At 39.1% G+C, this 27585-nt stretch overlaps 1 protein-coding gene across 6 annotated transcripts in view; it reads right to left on the bottom strand.

Moving 5' to 3' along the window:
- The window catches only part of CPEB3 (cytoplasmic polyadenylation element binding protein 3), a 228921-nt gene that overhangs the window by 165689 nt on the left and 35647 nt on the right, over positions 1 to 27585 (bottom strand). For 2 of the 6 annotated variants that reach the window (XM_004701075.2, XM_030885933.2), the window contains exons 1-2: positions 10731 to 10853; positions 6980 to 7983 (exon numbers count right to left, since the gene is read on the bottom strand). In XM_004701075.2, coding sequence (XP_004701132.1) covers positions 6980 to 7972 — 993 coding nt within the window. In that variant the 5' untranslated portion in view covers positions 7973 to 7983; positions 10731 to 10853. Of the gene's footprint in view, positions 1 to 6979; positions 8003 to 8195; positions 8282 to 10730; positions 10854 to 27585 lie in introns of those variants that run through there. The other 4 variants (XM_013004262.2, XM_045291573.1, XM_045291574.1 and 1 more) reach the window with 4 other exon arrangements.

The raw sequence follows: 27585 nt of genomic DNA, 5'->3' as shown, positions 1-27585 counted from the left end.
TGTTAGGTGGGCATCTAAGAGTCCTAAAGGTGTTTCTATAACATTATCCGATTTTCATAGTACTTTGTACACATTCTCTCATAAAGCAAATTTAGAAGATGGGGTTTCTCTTTATCTCCATTTTTGTAAATCAAGAAAAAGAATCACTGGATTAGTGACCTGACTCCAATCACTAGTGACAGAATGGGGTTCCAACCAGTGTCTTCCTCAGTCCAAATTTTATGAATTTTTCACCATTAATGAACTGTCCCCTTTTATCTAATTTTCTTTGCTCAGTAAAATCCACGCGCTTAATCAAACTTTTCATATTGCACAAACAAAAGCAAATCTTTTGACACCTGCAGATCAAAACAAAAAACACCCAAGAACTAGAAAGCAGTTTCAACTGGATTATGCCTGGTGCAGTCCTTTAAGGGTAGTCAAATATGCCAATGAAGAAAGTTACCTGAGTAAAAAAATATTGTTTTTGCCACAGGATATCAAAAGGCATTACATTTCTGAGCATATACTTTTGTATCAATTGATTGCAAGGTCATGAAGAGTTTATATAAACCTAACCACTTTTCATTAAGCAGTTTTGAAGCATGCAGTTTGTTACTAGATTAATCTTTTCAGTCGCAGACGAAATTTTCTAATATTTCTGAAGTAAACCATCTTTTAAATAGGACATAGATAATGTGGCTTTGCTGGCAGTCATATGAACCACGTCATAATAGATTCTGAAACAGTTTGTGGGGTTGGGTGGACCTTAAGTGGCTTTGCATTAGAGTAGCAGTTAAGCAACCAATTATAGAAGAGGCTCTAATTTTAAATCTAGGTCATCCTATCCTAATCCAAAAGCAAACAAATGAGACAATCTAAATAATTTCCTAAAAAGATGTTCAAAAAAAAAAGAAGAGTACAGACTGCTTGAAAAATATTACATCTCCTTTTATCAAGCAGGTATATTTATGTTTTAAATAACTTATATTCCTAATAACTAATATAGGGAATTTCTTCCTCTGTTATAGTCTGCCAGGAAAATTAATGCTGTTATATTTAACTAGACATATACTAGAAAATACAAAATTTACCATAATCAACTTCATCTTGATAATGGTCTCAAGAAGAGAAGATAAAGGGAGTGAGACAAAATGAAGGAAATAATCTGAAAATATTTTTCAAAATGACAAAAAAAATGCATAAAATAACTATGTATGGAAAATATCATTGACTGTTGAATTTAGGCAGGAGAAAGATGGGGCTTTCTACTTCAATAAAGAGTTAGTCTTGAAACTCAGAGGGACAGTTCTACATTATCTTACAGGGTCGGTATGAGTTGGCACTGACTTGATGAAAGTGAGTGTGGTGATTTTTTGGTTGAATGTAAGGGGTGGTAATCTCACTAACTCTTTCACTCATGCTATCAAATAGAACCTACTCATTGCAACCCTGTAAGACAGCGCAGAACTGTCCCTGTGGGTTTCTGAGACTACTATAACTCTTTACGGGAGTAGAAAGTCCCAAGGGGTGGCAATGAATAGTCACGGTATTTTACTGTCTTCATTTCTATGAATGTAAAATGTATTTAAAATTTCCAAGGCACAGCTAACGATCAAGTACACATTTATCCTATGTCCTTCATCCACACTGTGCTGTCAACTAATGTCCTAGAAATGGTATAGCCAAGGAAATGGGAACATCCAGCTGTGGGGACAGACTGCCAGAGTTCAAATCCTAATGATGCCAGATTCTGGAGTGTGATCTTAAACAAATAATGTAAATGGGCTGGACCCCAATTTTTTTTAACATTTTATTGGGGGATCGTACAACTGTTATCACAATCCATCCATCCATTGTGTCAAGCACATTTGTACATTTGTTGCGCTCATCGTTCTCAAAACATTTTCTTTCTACTCGAGTCCTTAGTATCAGCTCATTTTTCCCATCCCTCACCGCTCTTCCTCCCTTGATAATTTATAAATTATAATTTTTTTTCCTGTCTTACACTGTCCGACATCTCCCTGCACCCACTCTTCTGTTGTCTGTCCCCCAGAGAGGGGGTTATATGTAGATCCTTGTAATCGGTTCCCCCTTTCTACCTCATCTTCCCTCCACCCTCCCAGTATCACCACTCTCACCACTGGTTCTGAAGGGTCCATCTGTCCTAAATTCCCTGTTTCCAGTTCCTTTCTGTATCAGTGTACATCCTCTAGTGTAGCTGGATTTGTAAGATAGAATTGGGATCATGATAGTGGAAGCATTTAAGAACTAGAGGAAAGTTGTAAGTTTCATCGGTGCTATGCTGCACTCTGACTGGCTTGTCTCCTCCCCACGACCCTTCTGTAAGGAGATGTCCAGTTGCCTGTAGGTGGGCTTTGAGTCCCCACTCTGCACTCCCTCTCATTCACAATGATATGATTCTTTGTTCTTTGATGCCTGATAACGGATCCCATCCACACCTCATGATCACACAGGCTGGTGTGCTTCTTCCATGTGGCCTTTGTTGCTTTACAGCTAGATGGCCGCTTGTTTATCTTCAAGCCTTTAAGACCTATCTTTTGATAGCCGGGCACCATTACTTTTCTTCACATTTGCTTATGCACCAACTGTGTCTTCAGTGATAATGTCGTCAAGAAAGTGAGCATCATGGAATGCCAGTTTAATAGAACAAAGTATTCTTGCATTGAGGGAGTACTTGAGTGGAGGCCCGCTGTCCATCTGCTACCTTAATACTAAACCTATAAATATATGCACATATATGCCATCATCATACATAAGTATATTTACATATGTACATAAATATATTTACATATGGACATGCCTGTATTTAGTTCTCTATAAATGCCCTTTGCCTCCTAGTTCTTTCCTCTATTTCTTTATTTTCCTCTCGTCCCACTATCAGACTCAGCCTTCATTTGGGTTTCACTAATTCCTCTCGGTTACATTGCCCTTGATCAAGTCCTACCAGGCCTCTTATCCCCTTCTTGCTACCAATTTTGGATCACTTGTTGTTCCCTTGTCCCTGGATTTGTTAATACCACTTCCTTTCCCCCACCTCCCCCTCTCCCATGTCCCCTGGGAACCATAGGTCCTGTTATTTTCTCCTCCAGATTGTTTACCCAGACTATCTTATCTAGAAAGACCTGCAGAGATAATATGCACAAAAACAAGACCTAGCAAAACAAAGCAACAAAAGAAAACAAAACATCAACAACAAAAAAACAATGACACAAAAAAGAAAAGCCTGTAAATAGATCAAGGTCTGTTTGTTGACCTTTAGGAGTGTTTTCTGGTCTGATGGTATGCCACACCCTGGCCCTAAAGGCTATTTTTGGTATTCCCTTGGGACTTCCTTGCTCCGCTCCCCTTGCTGCTCTGTTGCACACCCTTAATGTTTTGCCTTGGTGTGTTGGGGACCCCAATTTCTTTATCAGCATCTTCAGGCTAATAGTCCTGCCTCTAAGGCCTGTTCTAACTACTCACCTCAATTTGAGCAAGTCACCTCACATATCAGGCATGTGATTTCCTCCAGTGTAAACTGAGAAGTGTGGTCTGAAATGGGTGCTCTAAAAAGTGGCATCTAAATATGTTTCCAGACAACCAGGCTATTTAAGCCCAATTTCACCCCATAGAGAAAGTATCTCTGCTTGAGTCCTTTCCTATTTGTATCAAATACAGAATGATGCTTATGAACAATGCCCTTCATGAAGTACCCCACTGTTTTGAGCTCTCTTGCTGGGAGGTACATCATCAGGAGGCATCCATTCCATTACTAAGACATTTTGAATGTAATCCAAGGAGAACCTGAAGTAAAATGAACTCTAAATAGCTTCTCTGGTGCTATAGGGAAGTTAAGGAAACATATGGATAAAATTAACCAGAGCTTTCAACCCTGGGTTAAACTACTCTACCTCTCAGGACATCAGCTTCCTTATTTATAGAAACACAGAGGCTTTTAAATACAAATAATCCCTAAGGAAGCAGTCACCCTAGCCCAAAGAAACAAATGAACATTACTAGAATTGGGAAGGAGTAGTAAGGAAGCTTGTGGAACGTGAAAAGACACTTTCAAAATCAGTTACTCCTTTTTTTAAATGTAGAGCTCAAAATACAAAAATAACCCTATTGTGCTGGTAGTTGAAGAAAGAAGCACTGGAGGAGGTATGGTTTAAAAAAAGCATTTTTTTAAAATGTTTTAAGGAAAACTATAGTAAATCCCTGTGGGAAGTACCTCATAGTTCAAAGTATGTGAAATAAAAACTAAAGTTAGCATATAATAAAATAAACTCAATTTAAAGAAAATAAATCATACCTCCCAATATAAATGAAATTTTAGAAAAAGAACTGGGACTACTTACACTATTTTTTCCCTTTAGAAAAATTAAATAAATGCACAAACATGCAAACTTCTGTACAAAATATTCAAGGTGTCATTTTTGTTTTTGAAAATTCTTATTATAGTTCCCACCAAAAACCAATTCAATAATTTTATAAGCCAAAGCAAAACCAAGTTACTCCATCTCTGGTTCTAATATTGCTTCAAAACTCCAGGGCTCCATTTTACATAAGAAAAAGAAATGGGATATAAATTATGCCAATCTTCCTGAGGCCAAATACATTATGCTTCGTTTTCAATCAAATCTTTTCTTCCACGAAGCTTTTGGGCATTTTTGTCTACTCTATAGCACCAATAGGGATAAAATGACAGGAGACCATACTTAGTCCAGTCCACTCATTAGTACCCTTGGTAAATTATTTGCTAACAACTGAAACCCTCTCCACACTATTATTTGGGGAAATCTAGATTTATCCTTTTCCCAGTTCCCATTTCAGGTGACAATCAAAAGCTAGTGTTCAACTCCTAGAACATGTATGTCTACACCATCAGGTTTCAATTCCTCAAATCCAATTTTAGGTTATTCTTGACGGCTGGACTTGAGTAGGGAGCATCAGAATTTTAAAAAGTGGGGAGATTTTCAGAAAGAGGGGACTGTCCTACCAAAAAAAGATTCACTGGCCTACCCCACCAAAATTAAGCACAGAGAAATTCCAAAAAGCAGATTCCTACTTCTATCTACCAAATTAACTTTATTTTATAGTGTCTCTTAATTTTATTAAAATATACAACCGCTAGAATAAAAGCAAGAAGTACACCTTAATACTGAGATCTTGGGAGACGTTGGACAGTGTAAGATATGACAAAATAAGAATAATTTGTAAATTATCAAGGGTTCATGAGGGAGGGGGCAGTGGGGAGGGAGGAGAAAAAAATGAGGAGCTGATACCAAGGGCTCAAGCAGAAAGCAAATGTTTTGAGAATGATGATAGCAACAAATGTACAAATGTGCTTGACACAATGGATGTATATACGGATTGTGATAAGAGTTGTATGAGCCCCCAATAAAATGATTAAAAAATAAAAAAAAGATCTAAGATCTAAAAAAAAAATACTGAGATCTTGCAGGCCTGGAAAATGAATCCCTGTGAACATTTCACAAGGTTATACATCCTCGCCTATTAAAATCTCACATAACCACAATTTATGGGTTTTGTGGATCCTTTTGAAGCAACAAAGCTAAACCTTTCATGTGGCCTACAGAGTCACATGCTTTTCAATAATCTCCTTTCAAGCCCCTCCTTTGTGGATGTGAGCTACTCCAAATGTCTGAAATGTGAAGGTCAACAAAATGAAGGCTTTAATTATACCTGTCTATTGAAACTATCTCTGTCAAACTGTCAGCTCAGCCATCTTTCAACACAGCTCAAAGAATCTGTTTCATTTTCCCTGACCATCCAAAGCCCTCCCGCTCTTTTCTTCCTCCCTTTTCTTTTTAACCAAGTCTAGACGCCAACAGCCAAGTCAGTTTATAAGTGAAGGATGTGTTTGTCTGAGACCAAAAGCCTGCCCCTTTCAGATCCACGGGGACGTCCAGACACTGCCAAGTGCTGTGGCAGTGGGCTGGATCAGAAAGCAAGAAGAGAAAAAAGGGCACTCTCCATTCAACCTTGTCCTCTGGGGCACTTCCTGGGTTTTTCATTGGCACTTAACACTAAGACACAAGACTCATTTTTTTCATTAAAGTTGCAAGACTTTCACTTTGCCCAGTTTCAAATGGTGTAATTGATCTGTATTGTCTTTCTTAAATAACCTAATTGGTGAAGGACACTGCAGCTTTAAATATTTCAGAGCTAGCTAGCAAACAGACTCCATCTCAATATGGCTTTGAAGGTCGTGTCCTATTGTCTTTCCCCTGCAAAAAAACCCACCACCACAAAAAACCAACTTCTAAATCCTTCTATGTAACAGAAGAAAGGTTACTTCCCTAGAATTTCCACTCTTCCACCTGGGTCCCTTACAGTGTTCTGGTGTTTACTGGAATCTCACACTCCTAATTTTCCCGGCAGGAACAATACAGATTGCTATTAATGATTTCAGCACCTTAGTGAGGCATAATCACGTGTTCACATTAATCTAATCGAGCATATGCAACTGTCTGAAATGGTACCACTCAAGTCCTCATTGCCCAGTTTCAGGCAGGTGATTTGGGAGTGGACAGTTTTCAGGCGGCACCCTGAGCCCAGGACTGCATAACCTGAAATGTGTAGCTACTTAAAACGATAAGAATCTCGGCCTGCTAAGCCTGGGACTACGTCGGCACCCTGCCATGTACTTGGAGCTTAATTTATCAAAGAAGGTCAAAATAAGAAGCCCAAGCACGGTGAAGGAGAAAATGAACGGAAAGAAAAGGCCCTTGTGTCCCCTGCCAGAGAGCTGTGATACAATTTCTTCAACAGCCAAGTGTTCCTCACTCCCGTCTCCATCCTCCCCCCACCCCCCAAAGCCCCCCGATCGTGCAGCTGCCAGTGAACTGGAGGTTTGGGGGTAGGGGGGTGAGGGGAGGTTCAGGACCTAGACACGGCTACCTTTTCAAAGAATCCAAATCCACAAGGAAGAGGGTCAAGGGAGGGGGAGGGGAGGGGTGCATTCAAGCATTACCTGGAATGGCAACAGATTGTTACCATTATCGGTACGGAAAGCGTTGTCCTCCATCCAGGACTTGGAGGTGAGCGGGGCTGCACGGGGGAACTTGGGTGGCGCGATCACGTTGCTGGAGAAGGGCTTTTTGAGTGGTGAGATGGGGTTGAGTGGCGAGGGCACCCCGACGCCCACGCCCACGCCCACACCGACCGCCCGGCGAGGGTCCCGGCCCGCCTGCAGGCCGCCCCACGGGTTGGATGGCGCGCTCCAGGCAGCGTTCACGCTCTGGTGCGTGTTCCAGCTGGACGAAGCGGAGGAGGCGGCGGCCGCAGCCGCGGCGGCCGCGGCAGCCGAGGACGAGGACGGCTTGCTGGTCATGATGGGCTGGTGGCCGTACGCCGCAGCGGCGCTCCTCTGAGCATAGGGCGCCTGGCTGGGGCTGGCGGGCGACCGGCGCTGCTGCGGAGGCTGGGGCTGCGGGGGCTGCGCGGGCTGCGCCGGCTGCGGCGCGGGCGGCGGCGGCGGCTGCTGGTGGTGCTGGGTCTGCGCCAGGCCGATCTGCGGGGAGAAGGTGCCTCCGAAGACGGGGTTGACGTGGTGCGGGAAGTTCTGGAAGAGCATGGTCCCGTTGACTGGGGTGATCCCCTGGAAGAAGCTGTCTTCCACCGCGTTCGTGGTGGCCGTGGACCAGGTGCTGCCGAAGGACGGCGACAGTGACGCGCCCGGTGCCGCGGGCTCCTGCGGCGGCTGCTGAGGGGGCTGGTGGAAACTCAAGCCTGGCAGGAGCGGCGATTCCATCTGCATCTTGTCCGGGCCGTTGGGGGCCTGCGGGGCCGCGGCGGCGCTGAGAGCCGGCACTGCGCTGCTGTCCTCTGGCTTGGGGGTCTCTGAGGAGAGGGGCGTGGACGGGGCTTCGGCTGCGCTGGGCTCGGGCTGGGGTTGCTGCTGCTGCCGCTGCTGCTGGGGCTGGGGCTGGGTTTTGCTTTTGTCCATCAGTAAATCATCCTGCATGGTTTGCGCAGCTGAAACGGGAAAAAAGAGAGACGCGTTATTGTCAATATGATCATTAATGCTCTTGCTGAAGCGGGCGGTGTCTTACTCGCGAAAATCCAGTGCCACCGCTACTAGCCAATTGCAATGCAAGTCCATAATCTCCCATTTAGAAGAACTGTTTGGGCTGGGGAGGGGAGGTGGTCGCGCTAGGTTTCTAAAAATACTGTGATAGCGTCTTCACCCTTTCTGGTGTCTTGGTTCCTTTCCTGTATATGAGAGATGTGCTTTTAAGACAGAAAGACAGCAATTTCGCCACGTCTCTTTTCCCTTCACCGGAACTCCGAGTGTTCAGCCTGCAATGAGAAACTGATTCTGGTTCCTGTTTTTTCCCAAGCACCACCCTCCCCCAGTTATTTGCATACGTCAATAAATACTGCTGCGTCCTTCATCAAGGTTAAAAAGACACCAAGCACAGGACCCTTTCTTCCCCTTACCAGCTCAAGCACTTTTAAGAATCAGCAGGCTCTCCCTCTTGATTAGTGAACTGCCTTCTTGCTTTGATAATTGTTTCATTTAGCTGCAGCGAACCACAAGGGGGAAAATCCTTGGCATTTGTTAAGAGGAGGACTCAGCTGTACAATTCTCCAGCCTCCCTGTAGCTGCTGCTACTCCATTTTGTTAGGAGACATTTAACACATACACAAACACACATTTTTAGAGAGGCAATAACTTGCTGAAACGGTTGGAAGTGCTTACTTCTAGTTACTGTAAGGTTTATCATTATTTCTGCTTATTCTCCAATATTCTTGTCTCCAATTCTGCCGTACAAGAGAATTCTTGGTATCTAGTGTTTTAGGTCTCAACAGGAGCCTGGGACTCCACAGAGTGGAGAAATGCTTCTTGTTGGATTTGAGGTCAAAAATAAAAGAGCGAGAATGAGAGTATGGTGTGTGAGAGACTGTGAAATGGAAAGTGTGGGGGGGGGGCCTTTAAAAATCCTTCTGTGATTTAAGTAAGCAGTTAATTCTGGAATTTCCACATTTCTGTTTTTATAATCCTGCTGCTGTTCTAGTTACAAGACTTTGGCAAATTTTGAATCCATTAAATCCATTCTCTTATCACTAATATTTGCAGTGAAAGATTAAGATTTGAAGATCCTTAAGTACCATATGCTAGCAAAAGTGTTAAAAATAGCATGGTATAAAGCCCTTAATTTTCATACATTGTAATTATAGTGCATTGCCAACACTGCTTTATTTAGCCATAAAATACCATATAAGGAGTGTATGGTATTTTCCATTTCACATAGACAGCCTATATTCTCCTCTACCATACAACATATACTTGTATGAAAGGATGGAAATGGTAATCACTAACCATATTTCCATACATGCACTTATCACTGAATGTGTCTCTTAGAACATGTTGTTTTAAATATATGAATATTACAGTCTGAGATTCCTAAAACAAATATTTGAAATGTTAAAGGAGCATAGGACCAAATAAATAATTATTTTTAGACATGGCTCAGTATAATTGCAATAAACTTAATATATTTAATACAGCAGCCTAATTAACTCATATTTACAAAACTATTTTTCTCAGGAGGCCTTGTGAAAGGGCATTTGATACACAGAAGCTCTGCCTTTTGCATGGTAATAACTTTGTAAAATAGATGTATTAAAAGTAGATGCTACTGCTCTTAATTATTAAGGAAATTATTTCAGACCAAAATTTAAAAGTAGATCTACTGTTTTATTAAAGAGTAGCTTTAAAGGGGTTAACTGATATCGTCCATTTTAAAGTTTCTTACACACACAAAACAGTGAGCTCAGGGAAATGTTTCATAGCCATGTTACACTCCTTTCTACTCCTCACTCCTCTGCCTCTCCCCCCCCAAAAAAAAGGGGGAAAATCCAATATGATATACATCACAATTTTCTAGCCACTACCAACATAATCTGTTTAGGTTGCTTTTATGTTCTTCAGTTCCCTTGGTCTAAAACAATGGCTGTGATCAGTATTGTAGATGTATAAAATATAACACAAAGAGGAAAGCAAAGCTTGGATTCATATAGCACAAAATTCTATTGCTGCCAAAGGTGACGGTCATAGAAAGAGATGTTTTTTTACTTGGTTTAAATGGTGCTGCAATTAACCATTATACTCATGGATTTTAGTTGCTTCCAGTAAGCTAGAATTGTCTTTTTACAATAGCCATATCATCATGGCTGAAACATGCATTTGATTATAATTTTAATATCACCCAGCTTCTCCGGTGGCTTGTATCAATACTTTTTGCTGATGCCTTCAGTTTAAATATTGTTGGTGGAAAAATTAATGCTGTACAACAGCAAAAAACTAAACTAAAAAGTAAGCTGTTCTCAGAATATTTTATAAGGACTATAATTAATATTAATACAATTTTTAATTTAAGAATATCTATCACATCAGGAACATCCATTTCTCTTCTCAACACTCCTTAAAGGTACAAATCTCACTTGCTGAATAAATTTACTTTGTCAAGGTCAAGACCCACCTTAACAAATAAGGTCCTTTTAAATAAAAGGTAAGTAGTGGATTAAGATAACTAAGATAACATTTATAAAGTATATAAGCAATGTTTCTCAGTTATTGCCCATATAGCTTTTTTTTTGCTTATTTACAGCAAAGTCCGAGAAATAGATACCTCCTTCCCCTCCCCCACCACACACAATAGATCTTTCTTAACATGCAATAACCTACTTTCAAGTAACAGATTCTTAACAGCAGTTACCTTTGAGTGTCCAGTTTTTAAGGATCGATAAAATTTTAAAGTGTACAGTATTTATTTTCTTCTTTCAGGTTGATTATGTGACCGCTCTGGCAAAAGCACTTTGACAACTGTAAGGAGAGAGGGCATGCGCACACAGGGAACTGTGGGGGCTGAAGTCCTTCGCAAGGTACTCTGCCTGACTTCAGCGTGTTCAACCAAGAAAGGAGGAAGCCTCAGAAGTACAGATTCCAAGGGGAAGAGGCTGTGCCCGGATTACATTATATCCTCCTAACCAATCTAAATCACGAGTTGTTGAAATGAAAAGAGGGAAAAATAAACTGGTTTGTCAAGTTGATTTAGAAAGCATGGTTAAAGAGAAACTGGATTGTAAGACTCAGAATGAAAACACCCAACAGAGCTACCTTAAATGGTATCAGAGTGGTAATGACAAGCTAGCCAGCAATAGGAACCCCAGTAAAGATTGGGAGCCAGGCGTGGGTGAAGAGGGAGGAACGATAAATACCTAAAATCTGACCATGCTCAAAAGAAACATTTTAATATAAAATTAAGAATGCATAAACATTAAAATGTGTTAATCTTGCAGGTCAGTTAAAAATAGAATTGTCAAAATTTTTTTTACATCTTATCCACCAAGATGTCTTTGTATTTTAGTTTTCAATAAAGGGGCAAATAATTTATTTTAAGATTCTACTGATATACTGTCTCGACACTTCTTTTTAATTGTTAAAGTGAATTAATCATGCGATGGTCAATAAAACACACTTTCTTTAAAAAAGACTGGAATACTATTTGGTGGAATATTAAATACTAATTTGATATATTAATATTTCCCTGCATAAGACAGTGACTTCTTTATAGAAGACCAAAAACAAGTAGGTTTTGTTTTTTTTTTTAAATCATTTTTTTCGGGCTCTAACAGCTCTTAAAACAATCCATCCATCCATTGTGTCAAGCACATTTGAACATGTTGCCATCATCCTTTTCAAAACATTTTCTTTCTACTTGAGTCCTTGAATATCAGAACCTCATTGTTTCCCTCCCTCCCCCACCTTCCCACCCTCATGAACCCTTGATAACTTAGTATTTTTTTAATTGTTTTATTAGGGGCTCATACAACTCTTATCACAATCTATACATACATCACTTGTGTAAAGCACATTTGTACATTCATTGCCCTCATCATTCTCAAAACATTTCCTCTCCACTTAAGCTCCCAGCATCAGGTCCTCATTTTTTCCCCTCCCTCCCCACTCCCCACTCCCTCATGAGCCCTTGATAATTTATAAATTATTATTTTGTCACATCTTGCCCTGTCCGACGTCTCCCTTCACCCACTTTTCTGTTGTCCGTCCCCCAGGGAGGAGGTCACATATAGATCCTTGTAATCGGTTCCCTCTTTCCAACCCACTCTCCCTCTACCCTCCCAGTATCGCCACTCATATTATCGGTCCTGAAGGGATCATGCACCCTGGATTCCCTGTGTTTCCAGTTCCTATCTGTATCCGTGTACATCCTCTGGTCTAGCCAGACTTGCAAGGTAGAAATCAGATCATGAGAGTGGCGGGGAGGAAGCATTTAGGAAGCAGAGGAAAGTTGTATTTTTCATCATTGCTACATCGCACCCTGACTGGCTCGTCTCCTCCCCAGACCCCTCTGCAAGGGGATCTCCAGTGGCCTACAAATGGGCTTTGGGTCTCCACTCTGCACTCCCCCCATCATTCACTATGGTAAGATTTTTTGTTCTGATGATGCCTTATACCTGATCCCTTCGACACCTCGTGATCACACAGGGTGGTGTGCTTCTTCCATGTGGGCTTTGTTGCTTCTGAGCTAGATGGTCGCTTGTTTACCTTCAAGCCTTTAAGACCCCAGAAGCTATACCTTTTGATAGCCGGGCACCATCAGCTTTCTTCGCCACATTTGCTTATGCACCCAACAAATAGGTTTTCTACTTAAAATATTTTTTGTATTTTTTTCTTATCTTAACCTCAGGACTCCAAAAGCAAGAACCTCATAGCATATTAATCTCAATTATTAATATCTATAGCTTCTGATAAAAGTTCAACTTTGGGTTTATTCAGGCAAGCATAAGGCATTCTTTCCTGTGGAATCTGGTTCAATGCCATTCACCCAAGGGGTTCAGCACAAATGTTACTTGATGACTATGCTGATTGAAGGAACTACAAATCTTAAGCATCATTTAAAACTGTCTTAATTTTATATTCCCCTTCTTCACCAATTAAAACTTAAGAATTCCCAGAGGACACCAATGTGCAAAATTTAGTAGTCGATGTTTGAAGGAAAAAACTGAAACTGACCTTTTAAAAGGGAAAAAAAATTGGATGACTCTGCTAAAAGCTCTGTGTAAAAGAACTAATGGTTACTGATTCTTTCTATGACCTTAACTTATTATTTCCCCTGTTTTTCTTCCTTTGCTTTCTTTAAGAAAGTGACATTTCCGCTATGGTGCTATAATCACCATATGCATTCTGGATTCTGCAAAGATTAGTTCAAGGTTACTTATCCCTGAAAAGTTCCCTGACTTACCAAACATTTTCAAGTGCTCCAACAAAGTAGAAAAGGTTAGTTTTTTTTCAAAAAAATCCATTAAAAAAATAACCTTATAAAACCATCTAATCATATAATATCACTGAATGATACAGCTGTGGAAAATGTTGAATTGGCAAATGTATTACCTATATATTTCTTATCAACAGTAAAATTACAGAAAAAATATTATGTTAAGATTTGTATGTATGTTAGAGTCCCTGCGGTGGTTATCATACTTGGCTGCTAACCAAAAACTTGGAGGCTCAAGTTTACCCAGCCATGCCTGGCATGATAGTCACAGCAATCCACTTGTCAAGAATCAGCTGTTGATATTTTTAAAAATATTCTCGTTCTATGAAGCACAGTTCTACTTTGACACACGTGGGAGCACCACGAGTCAAACTCAACTCCATAGCAACTGGTTATGATTTTATCTGTAAATAAGAAAATTTAAAGCTATTCAGTTGTGCCTGAAAATAGTTTTCTTGGGCATTTTATTAATACATCTGATCATCAAGTGCAGTTCTACTAATAATCATATAATGGAGAAAGATAAACTTTGGTCCTGACCCTTAATAAATGATAATAATTAACACAGCCTATGCTTAGTGGAACTTTTATTTAACAATGAATTAACCTCTGCCCTTTTCTAAAATGAGCACTCAAATTCTAAAAGGAAAATTACTCAAACATAAATGCCAAGTTATAAAGATCAAGCAAACAACTTATATGCGGACCCCTAAAACAAGAACAAAATCCTTCTCTACTGAAATCAAGAAAAGGTACAGTTTCTGAAATTATGTCTTCAGATCACTGAAGACTGAAAAGAGTTTGTAGAGTTAACTCTTAGAGATATGCACAGGCCAATACATCTTTTTTTTTTTTTTTTCAGGTCAATACATCTTTATGGGTCTCCTACCTTCCTTTTCTTCTCTAGTTACATCTCTAGCCTGGTGCTTCTAAGATTCCTGTGTAGTTGGTGGGTGATTTATAAATGCTTGCTAAATGAATGGATAAATGAAGAAATAAAGGAAGGAGAGAGGAAGTATAGTTTTTATTTTCTAAAATAATAAAGTTTAAGTTGTGTTCACCATTTGGGAGAGCAATTACTTTTCCATCAGCTACAAGAATGAATATGAAAAGGAGTAGACTAAAACAGAAAATATTTTAGCCCTTATGATATTCAGCAGTATGTAGATTATTTGATTATCATCATGAAATAACATTTACTAAGCGCTAATTGACAGGGAATTTTGTTCCAATCTAAGAGTTTACAGTCTAATAAAGACACACACCTTGCTTCTTCCCAAACACTGCATCTCCAAGGTCAGAATAGCCACTCTGAGCTAAATACAAAGGATGCTTTGTCAGTATCTTGTTTGACTTTGCAGTAACTTTGACATAGCTGACCATATTTTGGGGAAACACTTTCTTCCCTCAGCTGCCTTCATGCTGTTCCTTTCCTGGTTTTCTTACATTTGGGGTTGCCTTCTTTGTCATCTTTGCTAACTGACTTTAAATTCTGAGTTCTTCTCATACACGGCCATAGAATCTATTCCAACTCACAGTTACTCTACAGGACAAATAGAGAACTGCCTCTGTGAGTTGTAAATTTTTTTCTCATGGAATAGGCTGATGGGCTGGAACCACAGACCTTGTGTCTAGCAGCCCAATGGGTGACCAATACATCAACAGAGCTCTTTCACTGAATTTCTTAAGCTTCTACATTAAGCCTTCTTATATCACTCTATTCATATAACAGCTTTCCTTCCCAACTGTAAGCAAAGGAACAAGTCTGTCTTACTGAGAGCTATATTCCTAGCACCTCACAATGTGCCTGGCAACTAATAAGTAGCTATTCAATAAATATTTACTTAATTAAAATTACATTTAAGAGCAAAGTGCCAAGAATGGTCAAGGCAATTTGGACATTAACCAACACCCAAACTAGAGGATTTAGTCTAACAGCGATCAAGACCTATTACAAAGCTGTAATAGTTGGAATGTATGTTTATTGGCACAAGGATAAGCAAATAGGCACGTGAAACAAAACAGCAAGCTAAGAAACAGACTCATACATGGATGATCACATGATTTTATTTTATTTTATTCGTAACACTGCAGTAGGCAAAAGGAAGGTGTTTTTAATAAAAAGAATTGGAGTCAACTGAATATCCACGTCGAAAAAAAAAGAATCTCACCCTTACCTTCATGTGTCACGCACAAATACCAAGTCCAGATGTATTGTGGGTCTAAATGTTAAAAATAAAACAATAAAGTCTAAAAAGAAAAAAAAAACAGAGAACTATCTTCATAACCTTGAGGAAGGCAACAATTTTTCAAAAGCAGGCATAAAACCAATAGCCACAAAGGAGAAGTTAATAAACTGAACTAATTAAATTAAACACATTTGCTTGCCAGAAAATAGAAGTAAAGGAAGTGAAAAATCAAAGCTAGGAGAAAATATATAATATAGAATTTTTAAAAACCTGTAACTACAATATATAAAGGGCTCTTAAAGATTAATAAGTAAAAGGTAAACATCCCAAAGAAAACTATGCAAGAAACTTCAACCACAGCTATTCAATGGTCAAAAGATTACAATGATCTCAATATTCATCAAAGAAATACTAATTAAACCAGAATGACTAAAACTGGAAACATCAGAAAAATACCAAGAGTGTGGGAATATAATTTGATATAGCTATAAAACAACCACATTAAAAATCTTAGTAGTGTCTATTAAAACTAAACATTCACATACCCCATGACCCAGCAATTCTGCACCTAGATATATACCTGATACAAATGCAAACGTGTTCAGCAAAAGACATGTATAAGACATTTACAAGGCAATATTATTCATAATTACCCACATCTAGAGCAACCCAAATATCTTTCTACAATAGAATGGATAGATAAATGTATGGTACTCATGTAATATATAATCGAATATCATAGGGCAAACATAATTAATAAATTCAACTATAACAAACATCAATTGTGCAACTACAATGCTGAGTGAAAGAAGGCTGACAAAAATCCTACAGAATTCCATTTTCATAAAATTTTAATTAAGGTAATTCATGGTGTTAAAAGTCAGCATATTAGTTTCTTTAGTGGAAAATAATGATTGGTAGGTGATATAAAAGAGGGCTTCAAGGATGATGATGACTCTTGAATTGGCCAGTATTACATAAGTGTGTTCACTTTATTAAAATCCAGGAAACTCAATCTTGTGACTTGTGTACTTTTCTAAATGTATGTCGTAATTAAACCAAACACAGTCATTGAGTCAATGCTGACTCACAGTTACCCCTCACTGGGTTTCAGAGACTGTAACTGTTTATGGGAGTAGAGAGCCCGGTCTTTCTCCTGAGAAGCTGCTGGTGATTTCAAACTGCTGACCATGCAGATCGCAGCCCAACATGCAACCATTACATCATCAGGACTCCACATGTATTCTTATTTCTATATATTTTACCAAACATATATTTATAAACATAGTTATCTTCTGTAGGATAAAGAGAACATAAGTAACAAACTAGCTAAATAAGAAGGGGAGCCTTAGTCTGGTTCATGTTCATCTGAGTCAGAAAAATAAACTGGGGTGTTGCCAATACACTTTTGTGTTAGAGATACTATAAAAGCAAAGATGAAAAGAGCCAAAGTCCCTTAACTTCAAAGAACTCACAGTCTAAAGGGGAAATTAAAAAATAATAATAAATTTGGTAAACTATAATAAATTAGATGTCCTCTAGGTAACCTTGAAAGCTTTTAAGATTAATAAAGTATAAGGCAGTTTAGCAGGAGGATGTGCACAACTTCTGACAGAGGACATATTATGCGATTCTACATGTTAAGTTTGAAAACAGAGCTGGAGAAAAGTGAGCAAAACGTGAGCCACCAGAAGTGATTTGGTGGACAATCTAAAGAAAACACCCAAGGAGTTCTTTATGTTTCTCAGGTCTCTGCCTATTAGTTTTGGGTTCACTCATTCGCCAATTTTATCAGGGGCCTTCTAGTCACAAAATAGCAATTCTAAAACAGTATCTCTTTCTTTATTGGCTTTGCTCTAACTTCTAAAGAAAACTGAGACTAATAGGCAATAATATTCTCAAATTTCCAGTTGTTCATCACCAAATCTGCACATATACAGTACTCCTTAAAAACTTTCCTGTATTCTGATATGTCTTTGCTTTCTATCTCAAAAGATGAGTCCCTGTATAGAAAGAACCATATTCAATCCCTCTATCTATAGCTTAGAGCCCATTACTTATCATTTCTTTGAGATCATGTTCAATTATTCTCAGCCATTTTCTAAGCAACAGACTTGAGAGAAACTTCTAAATCCTATTGCCACTTTCTCATTTAAAGTTGATTCTACAACTTACTGTAATCTGGCATCTGCCACTACCATCCCAATAAAATGGCTCTTACTATTGATCTCATTCAGGTCACTTTTTAATTCTTTTTTTTTGTTGTTTCATTTTTAAATTCTTATTTACCATCCATCCTTCAAAAAACACTGTTGTAAACAATATTCTACCATGGCCCTTCAAAATTCCTGGCTAAAAGAAAAACAGGAAAATCAGTCCTGCTATGGCAAAGAATAGAATTTTGTGTCCCAAAATGAGTTGAAAGTTCATTTTCCTTGAAAAGTTTAACCATATTTTAAAAAGGCATCTACCCCAATTTGTAGAGGCTGAAAGCACATCTTTAATTAACATGAGGAATTCTCTTCATTTAAATACATTTAGTATTTCAAAAAGCACTACTTTTAAAGATACAAGATAAAGATACATCCTAAAATGAGATACAATTAATTTACCCTTTTGCTCCTGTTGTAAGACATTTATTTCCACTACTTTCTAAACTGATTCTTTCATTATGATACATTTGTAAATAAGAAATTGTTCAGGTGAAGGGTATGAACATTAAATTTGTTGACATAGAACTGCTTAAGAAAAGTTGCAACTGTATACTTCCTCCAGATTGTGTTTTAAAGATGAAAACTATGTGTTAATAGTTTACAGAACAAAGAATACCAGCTTCTGTTCTGATAACCTAATACTGCACAAATAAATATATTCTTCTGGCATGCCAGTAAAATTAAGTCTCAGCTATCCCCTTACAGAAGGGCTGCAGGGAGGAGTTGAGCCAGTCAGGGTGTAGGGTAGCAACGATGAAACAAACAATTTTCCTCTAGTTCCTAAATGCTTCATCCTCTCCGCCCTTCCCCCCCCAACACACACACACACACACACACACACACACACACACACACACTATCATGATTCCAGTTCTACCTTAAAAATCTGGCTAGACCAGAGGATATACACTGGTACAGATAGGAACTGGAAACACAGGGAAGCCAGGACAGATGATCCCTTCAGGACCAGTGCTGAGAGTGGCGATACTGGGAGGGTGGAGGGAGTGGGGTACAAAGGGGGAGCCAATTACAAGGATCTACATATAACCTCTTCCCTGGGGGATGGACAACAGAAAAGTGGGTAAAGGGAGATGTTGGACAGTATAAGATATGACAAAATAATAATAATTTGTAAATTATCAAGGGTTCATGGAGGGAGGGAGCGGGGAGGGAGGGGAAAAAATGAGGAGCTGATATCAAGGCTCAAGCAGAAAGAAATGTGTTTGGTTTTTGTTTTTTTCCAGAAAGAAATGTTTTGAGAATGATGATGGCAACAGATGTACAAATGTGCTTGGCACAATGGATGGATGTATGGATTGTGATAAGAGTTGTACGAGCTCCCAATAAAATGATTTAAAAGAAAGCAAATATTAGTTGGACGTGGACAGCCGTGCCTCTCCGCAGGAGAATTTACTTCAGAGGATAGTACTGAAGCTACAGCTCAGGGAGAGGGACATGAATAATCAAAGCACACAGGAGGGAGGGAGAGTGGAGCCACATCCAGACCCACCAAGCCTTGAGGATGATATCCCTCCTCAGAGCAGCTAATGCACAGAGGGGAACATATGCCGGGAACATAAGTCTCAGCATCCTATGTAATAGTTTATCATTATTTTGTATCATACCTTCATATGATTATGAAATAGTGAAATTATATACTTATAGCTGGTGCTTTTTAGCTGCAGAGTCCTTATCAAGGTATGATATTTAAGTATATATGTGTCCATATTAAATTAGAGAAATTATGAACAGCTTTCACCTATGTTCCCTAAGTTACCAGAGTTCAACTGTAATCAATTTTCTTTTAAAACCTAGTATCCACTGGTATTTCATATATTTGTGCTCATGTTGAGCTCAGTGAATCAGTTTTATATAAAAGTTTTATTAATCAAAAATTTTTGAACTTATATCAAGATCTGAATACTCAGAAAAATAGCATCCCACATTTCTAGACATTATCCAATGACAGATTGAGTCCCCTGCCCACAATGTTCTTTCCTTTACAGATCATTTTTAACTTTCCTTTAGTCAACAATTCATTTTCCTGCTCTTATCTGAGTAACTTGGTTACAAGAATACTCTAGAGACTAAAATTTGCAGAATCATTTCAGAAACCAGTTAACCTTTATATAGGCCACGTATTCTCCCTTGATAATAACTGTAATTTCATATTTTAAGTTATTATCATTTAAAAATATTCTGAACGGTCATGTGTTCTTTCAGAAGACTATAGAATCATACAACCACCTGTTACTATTCTGAATTGTACTTTCACTGTCCTGACTATTTCACTATTTCAATTTATATGCTGTTGAAAAGTTGCTTCTTGCTTGAAAACTACAACCAAGAAGCACCTCTCAAGGAATTGGTCTTAGAAGTATCACCAGCTTCCACAGTGTCACTGCCATACCCAATGTTTTCACCATCTCACTAAGCATTTTCCTAAGAGCGCGTGCATCTTTCCAGCTACCAGGTGGACACTGCCATGTACATCATGTCATTCATTGTTATCTACAGAGCAAGATGTAATTAATGACCATCTCATCCCATTCCCAGCTGGTATTATCCGATCTTCTTCACTCCAGGTATATTGATCTACCCTTGGTCCCAAACCTTGCTGACATTCCAAAACCCCAAACCAAACTCCTATCACAGAGTCAATTTGAACTCCCAGTGACCCTATGTAGAATGTACCAGGCTTGGCAAATCTTTCCAAAAGCAGAGAGCTTTCTCTCGTGGAGTGGCTGGTGGGTTTGAACCAGAAATCTTACAGTTAACATTCCAATGCTCACCCAACACCACCACCAGGGCTCTTTTGCTGATGTTTACTAACCCCAAACAGAATGCCTTATTCATCTTCTCTGGGTAGTGGTATCTCTATTTTCTTTATAGTTGAGCATGGACTTTTAGCTCTTAACAATACTATATATTTGTACACCATATTTATTGCTTTACATTTTTACTTACATTTCAGGTATAATTATATTAACTCTCTAACCAGAACTCTTAAACATATTGAGGGCAGGCAATGTAACTTATTCTTTTTTCTTCTTCAGAGTCTGGTAAAGCTTTTGTAAAGCTTAGTAATAATAACAGTAAGTTATGGAACATAGACTATGTGCTAGATAAAAGGTTAAGCACTTTCCATGCTAAACCATGCTATAAATTCATGAGATAAATTGTTATTATCCCCACTCACAGATGACAAAGTGGAAAGTTAAAAAGGTGATTTACGCCCAGCTATCAAAAGATACAGCATCTGGGGTCTTAGAGGGTTGAAGGTAAACAAGCAGCCATCTAGTTCAGAAGCAACAAAGTCCACATGGAAGAAGCATACCAGCCTGTGTGATCATGAGGTATCGAAGGGATCAGGTACCAGGCAGCAAAGATTTAAAAAAATCATATTGTGAATGAGGGGGAGTGCAGAGTGGGGAGACACAAAGCCCATCTTTAGGCAACTGGACATCCCCTTACAGAAGGGTCGCGGAGAGGAGACGAGCCAGTCAGGGGGCAGGGTAGCAATGATGAAACATACAACTTTCCTCTAGTTTCTAAATGCTTCCTCCCCACCCACTATCGTGAACCCAATTCTACCTTACAAATCCGGCTAGACCAGAGCACGTACACTGGTACAGATAGAAACCAGAAACACGGGAAATCCAGGACAGATGAACCCCTTAGGACCAGTGGTGAGAGAGGCAATACCAGGAGGGTGGAGGGAAGGTGGGGTAGAGAGGGGGAACTGATTATAAGGATCTACATATAACCTCCTCACTGGGTGACGGACAACAGAAAAGTAAGTGAAGGGAGACGTTGGACAGTATAAGATATGACAAAATAATAATAGTTTATAAATTCATGGTTCATGAGGGAGGGGACATGGGGAGGGAGGGGAAAAATGAGGAGCTAATATCAAGAGCTCAAGTAGAAAGCAAATGCTGATGGCAACAAATGTACAAATGTGCTTGACACAATGGATGGATGTATGGATTGTGATAAGAGTTGTATGAGCTCCTAATAAAATGTTTTTTTAAAAAAAGGTGACTTACATGCCCATGTTCACAAGGTTTATAAGCATCAGAGCTAGGATCTAATTTCATGTATGTCTGACTCTACAGCTATCTTTATACAACAAGCAGTTATTCTTGTTTTTGACACATACAACACAGGAGACAGCTTAGGTTCCAAAGGTATGAAAAGAGGGCAAATTGTGGCTCAGCAACTTTTCTTGTGGCCCTTGACACAAAGCTTCCATTTAAATGACCTCTGCCTGAAAAGTAAGATAAGCTCCAACTAACAATTTCTTTTTTTTAAATCATTTTATTGGGGGCTCATACAACTCTTATCACAATCCATACATCCATCCATTGTGTCAAGCACATTTGTACATTTGTTACCATCATCATTCTCAAAATATCTGCTTTCTACTTGAGCCCTTGGTATCAGCTCCTCATTTTTCCCCTCTCCCCCACCCCTCCCTCACAAACCCTTGATAATTTATAAATCATTATTATTTTGTCAGGTCTTACACCGTCAGACATCTCCCTTCACCCACTTTTCTGTTGTCTGTCCCCCAGGGAGGGGATTATATGTAGATCCTTGTAATCAGTTTCCCCTTTCCTCCATCCTCCTGGTATTACCACTCTCACCACTGGTCTTCAGGGGTTCATCTGTCCTGGATTCCCTGTTTCCAGTTTCTGGTCTAACCGGACTTGTAAGGTAGAATTGGAATATGATAGTTGGGGGGAGGAAGCATTGAAGAACTAGAGAAAAGTTGTATGTTTCATCGTTGCTACACTGCACCCTGACTGGCTCAACTCCTCCCAGCAACCATTCTGTAAGGAGATGTGCAGTTGCCTAAAGATGGGCTTTGGGTCCCCACTCCGCACTCCTCCTCATTCACAATGATATGATTTTTTGGTCTTTGATGCCTGATAACTGATCCCATTGACACCTTGTGATCACACAGGCTGGTGTGCTTCTTCCATGTGGCCTTTGTTGCTTTTCAGCTAGATGGCCGCTTGTTTATCTTCAAGCCTTTAAGACCCTAGACACTATATCTTTTGATAGAAGGGCACCATCACTTTTCTTCACCACATTTGCTTATGCACCTGCTTTGTCGTTAGTGATCAGGAAGGTGCTTTATGCACCTACTTAGTCTTTAGTGATCAGGAAGGTGAGCATAATGGAATGCCAGTTTAATAGAACAAAGTGTTCTTGCATTGAGGGAGTACTTGAGTAGAGACCAAATGTCCATCTGCTACCTTAATAATAAACCTATAAATATATGAACATAGATCTATTTCCCCATTGTCATAAATATATTTACATGTGTACATGCCTGTATTTAGACCTCTATAAATGCCCTTTGCCTCCTAGTTCTTTCATCTATTTCCTTTTACTTTCCTCTTGTCCCACTATCATGCTCAGCCTTCATTTGGGTTTCAGTAATTCCTCTTGGTTACATTACCCTTGGTCAAGCCCTACCAGGCTTCATACACCCTCCTTGCCACGGATTTTGGATCACGTGTTGTTACCTTGTCCATGGGGGTTTGTTAACACCCACTACCTTTCCCCCACCCATGTCCCCCTGGAACTGTAGGTCCCATTGTTTTCTCCTCCAGATTGTTTATCCCGCCTATCTTATCTAGATAGATCTGTAGAGATAATCATATGCACAAAAAGAAGACAGAGAAAACCAAAGCAACAAAACAACCGACAACAAAAAAACCAATGACAAAAAAAGAGAAAAGCCTGTAAACAGTTTAAGGTCTGTTTGTTGACCTTTAGGAGTGTTTTCCGGTAGTCTGATGGGGTGTCATGCCCTGGCCCCAAAGTCTATTTTTGGTATTCCCTTGGGACTTCCTTGCTCTGCTCCCCTTGCTGTTCTGTTGCACGCCCTTAGTGTTTTGTGTCGGTGTGGTAGGGTCAGATGGAGTGCAATTCCCACACTGTGTCTCCAGTGTTATCCCCTTAGGGCTATGGGTCAGTGAGGGATGTCGGGTCTCATAGTGGGGCCCGACATATCTTCTTCCCTATGCACTGGCTGCTCTGAGGAGGGATATCATCCTCAAGGCTTGGTGGGTCTGGATGTGGCTCCACTCTCTCTCCCTCCCTCCTGTGTGCTTTGATTAGACATGTCCCTCTCCCTGGGCTGTAGCTCAAAATTCTTCTGGGGAGAGGCGCGGCTGTCCACGTCCAACTAATAATTTCTATGGGTAAGATTTTACCCCACTGCCAAGTGTTCTTAAAACATCTTGATTACCTTAAAGATGATGAATCAGAAAGAGGACTGGTTGTAGTATCTAGGGATATAGAGAATGCAGCAGGTCTAGGCTAACAGTAGTGGAGGGAAAACATTTTTGTCACAGTCACTGCTTTAACAGTCATTAGTTAATACAAGTTGTACAGGTTAGTGAGTCACAGGGATCATTGATCATCAGAACAAAGGAAAGGGCAATGGTCCATGTTTACTGAGTCAGCCCTTGGATCCTAGTATTTGAAACCAATTAGTGCTTGTGGAATCAATGTCTTACTTCCACAGCAGGGATTAGACTTTATCAAGCTCTTTCACCTTTACTATCTTACTTGATTTTAAAAACAGTCCTGTGCAATGGATAGATAGCTTAGTCAAGGCCTTCATATGTGGTTGTGCAAATTGTGCAATGCACAAGTAAACACACCAATTAGGCTAATGGAGATGGAAATATTGCCTGTGCTCTGTTCACCAAGCTCAGGAATGTTGCATCTGCCTACAGGAAGGAGCATCTTTTTCTAATTTTCACAAAGTATTATACAGTGCATTTGAATTATGGCATTGGCAAGGAATGTTGAATATACCACGCATTGCCAGAAGAAAGAACAAATTTATCTTGGTTGAAGCACAGTCAGAAGATGACAACATGTACTTTGCACACCTTATCAGAAGGACCCAGTCCCTGGAAAAGGGTATCATGCTTGGTAAAGTACAGGGTGAGGGAAAAAAAGGAACACCCTCAATAAGGATTGACACAATAGCTGCAATCATGAGGGTTAAAACCCAGCAACAACTGTGAGGATGGTGGAGAACTAGGCAGTTTAATTCTGTTGTACATAGGGTCTGGTCTATAAGTCAACAATATTTAACAACAACTGTATGGAAAGGTAACAACATCACAGATGACTGTTGAAGTCATCCTTCAAAGATGTTACGATTCATAGCTAATAAGCTTGGGGAGCTCTGTTGGTGTAGGAATTACATGTTTGGCTGCTAAACACCAGGTGGATAGCTCAAACTCACCAGTCACTCCTCTAGCGATGAGAGGGTTTTCACTCCTGTAGAGATTTACAGCCTTGGAAACCCACAGGGGCTTGTCTACTCTATCCTATAAGGTATGAGTTGGAATTGACTAGATGGCAGTGAGTTTGGTGTTTAGTTTTGGGTTTTAAATCCTTGTTCTCAATGTCTGAGCCTTTGTTTCTTCTTGATAAAATTTGGATAATATAATAGCTGCCCTAATAAATAACCAAACTTACCATATATACTTGAGTAAAAGCCAACCCGAATATCAGCCAAGGCACCTAATTTTACCACAAAAACTGCATAAAAACATGCTGAAAAACTCGGCTTATACTCAAATATGTAGGTATACTCATGATTAAGAGCATTTACTATAAACTAGTAAATGTAATATTTACAGTATATTTATATACTGTAAATACAGTATATATTGTATGTAATAAATACAGTATATTTACTGTAAACTAGTAAAGGTCAATATTTTAAAATCAAAGCTACTACTGACATGTGCATGGGCTGGTCTGGAAAGTCTAAAGTGTAGATTTCCTTTCCACTTAATATCAGTTATCAAATGCATTGTGTTTGGTTCAGGCCTTTTCTAGAAATAATGCTCTTAGTAGACAGACATTGCTTATTCCAAATCAGCCTATATCCCATGTTTCTTAATTGCAAAAGCAGAATTTACGAGGGAGCTTCAAAAAGTTGATGGGAAAATGAAATTAAAAGACAATGGAAATTTTCCAAGATTTTTTTGAAGCCCTCTCATATAGGACGACCTATCCCTAAACTTCCATAAACGTAGAGAATTTTGTTTGTCCATGAATTTTTAAAAATTTGTTTATTGAGAGAATTTCTTAATCATCTCCTGATGTTTATTTCTGGGTTCACATACCTAATCAGCCAATATCCATAAAAGATAGAAGTTATCATTCTTTTCATTTTGTGGATATGGCTTCTGAAAGTGACTAACCAGTGGGTGGATAAGCTGAAGATAATTTTAAAATGGTTGCAGCAGTACATGTGCAAGAAATTGCCAAAAATTCAAGCCAAATTCAGAAAAGGATGTGGAACATGGGATATCATTGTTGACATCAGATCTTGGCTCAAAGCAGAGAATATCAGAAAGATGTTTATATCTGGTTTACTGACAATGCAAATTCAACTGTGAGGGTCATAATAATTATGGATAACGTTGCAAAGAATGGGAACTTTAGAACATTTAATGTGCTCCTGCAGAACCTGTATATAAAGAGACAGTTGTCTGAAACAACAAAGGGCTACTGTATGGTTTAAAATCAGGAAAGGTATGCATTAAGGTTTATCTTTTCACCATAATTTTTCACTTTGTATGCTGAGCATATAACCCAAGAATCTGAACTATATGAAGAATGAGGTCAAAATTAGAAGAAGTCTTACTAACAAATTATTATTTGTTAATTATTTGTCATTGTTACAAGTTACACAACGTTACTTCCTGAAAGTGAAGAGGACTTGAAGTACTTACTGATGAAGAACAAAGACTATAATCTTCAGTATCAACTATATCTGTTAAGGATTTCTTTTATCTGGATCAATGATCAACACCCATGGGAGGAGCAGTCAGGAAATCAAGTAATGTATTGCACTAGGAAAATATGCTGCAAAAGATTCTTCTAAAAGGTTAAAAAGCAAAGATGTCACTTTGAGGACTAAGGTGTACCTGACCCAAGCCAGAGTATTTTCAATTGCTTCATATGCTTTTGAAAACTAGGCAACAAATAATGAAGACAGAAGAACTGGTGCATTTAAATTATGATGCTGGCAACAAATAGTGAATATTCCACGAACTATCAGAAGACCAAATAAATTTGTTTTGAAAATAATACAGTTGATTTCTCCTTGATATTGCATATGGCAAGATGTTGCCTCTCATATTTAGACATTTTATCAGGAGGAACCAATCCCTGGAGAAAAACATCATACTTGGTAAAGAATCAGCAAAAATAGAAAAAGGAAGCAAGCACTTCAGTCAGATGAATTGATACAATGGCTGCAACAATGAGCTCAAGCATAAGGCGGATTATGAGGATGATACAGGGCCAGGTAGTGTTTTGCTCTCCTATACACTAGGTTGCTATGAGTTGAAACTGACACTTAACAAAAACTACAATTTGATAGAGAAGCTCAAATTCCAAAGCTTAACTCTCATCCTGTATTTATTGCCACACCCATATACTAATCAGATTACTAATACCAATGCCTATATTTTCTTCACAATCAGGTTTGTAAAGAAAATACTATTCCTATTTGGTCCTTTGATGACCCTGTTTCTCTAAACCAAAAAATAAAAAATGTGGTCTGAAACAATTAAACTCCGTAAAAATCCATTGCCTGTAGTTGGGCTTTTACCTTTCTCCCCACAGACCTGTTGACCTAAAATGAGCCCTTTTTCAGATTATTCAGGGCTTTTCTTTTGAGCCCAAGACTGGTTCCTCTTAGTAATTCTGAATTAGCCCTATTACCTAGGAGGAGGTCTCCATCCAAAAAGTCTCAGAGTCTCTTGGAGGCTCCTAAAGAGTCCTCTCAGAAAAGAAAATAATAGAGTTCGAGAAAGG

The sequence above is a fragment of the Echinops telfairi genome, unplaced genomic scaffold (genome assembly GCF_000313985.2).
Source record: "Echinops telfairi isolate 266 unplaced genomic scaffold, ASM31398v2 ScPeMD7_70;HRSCAF=299, whole genome shotgun sequence".
NCBI lineage: Eukaryota > Metazoa > Chordata > Mammalia > Afrosoricida > Tenrecidae > Echinops > Echinops telfairi.
This window is presented reverse-complemented; position numbering and strand designations above follow the sequence as displayed.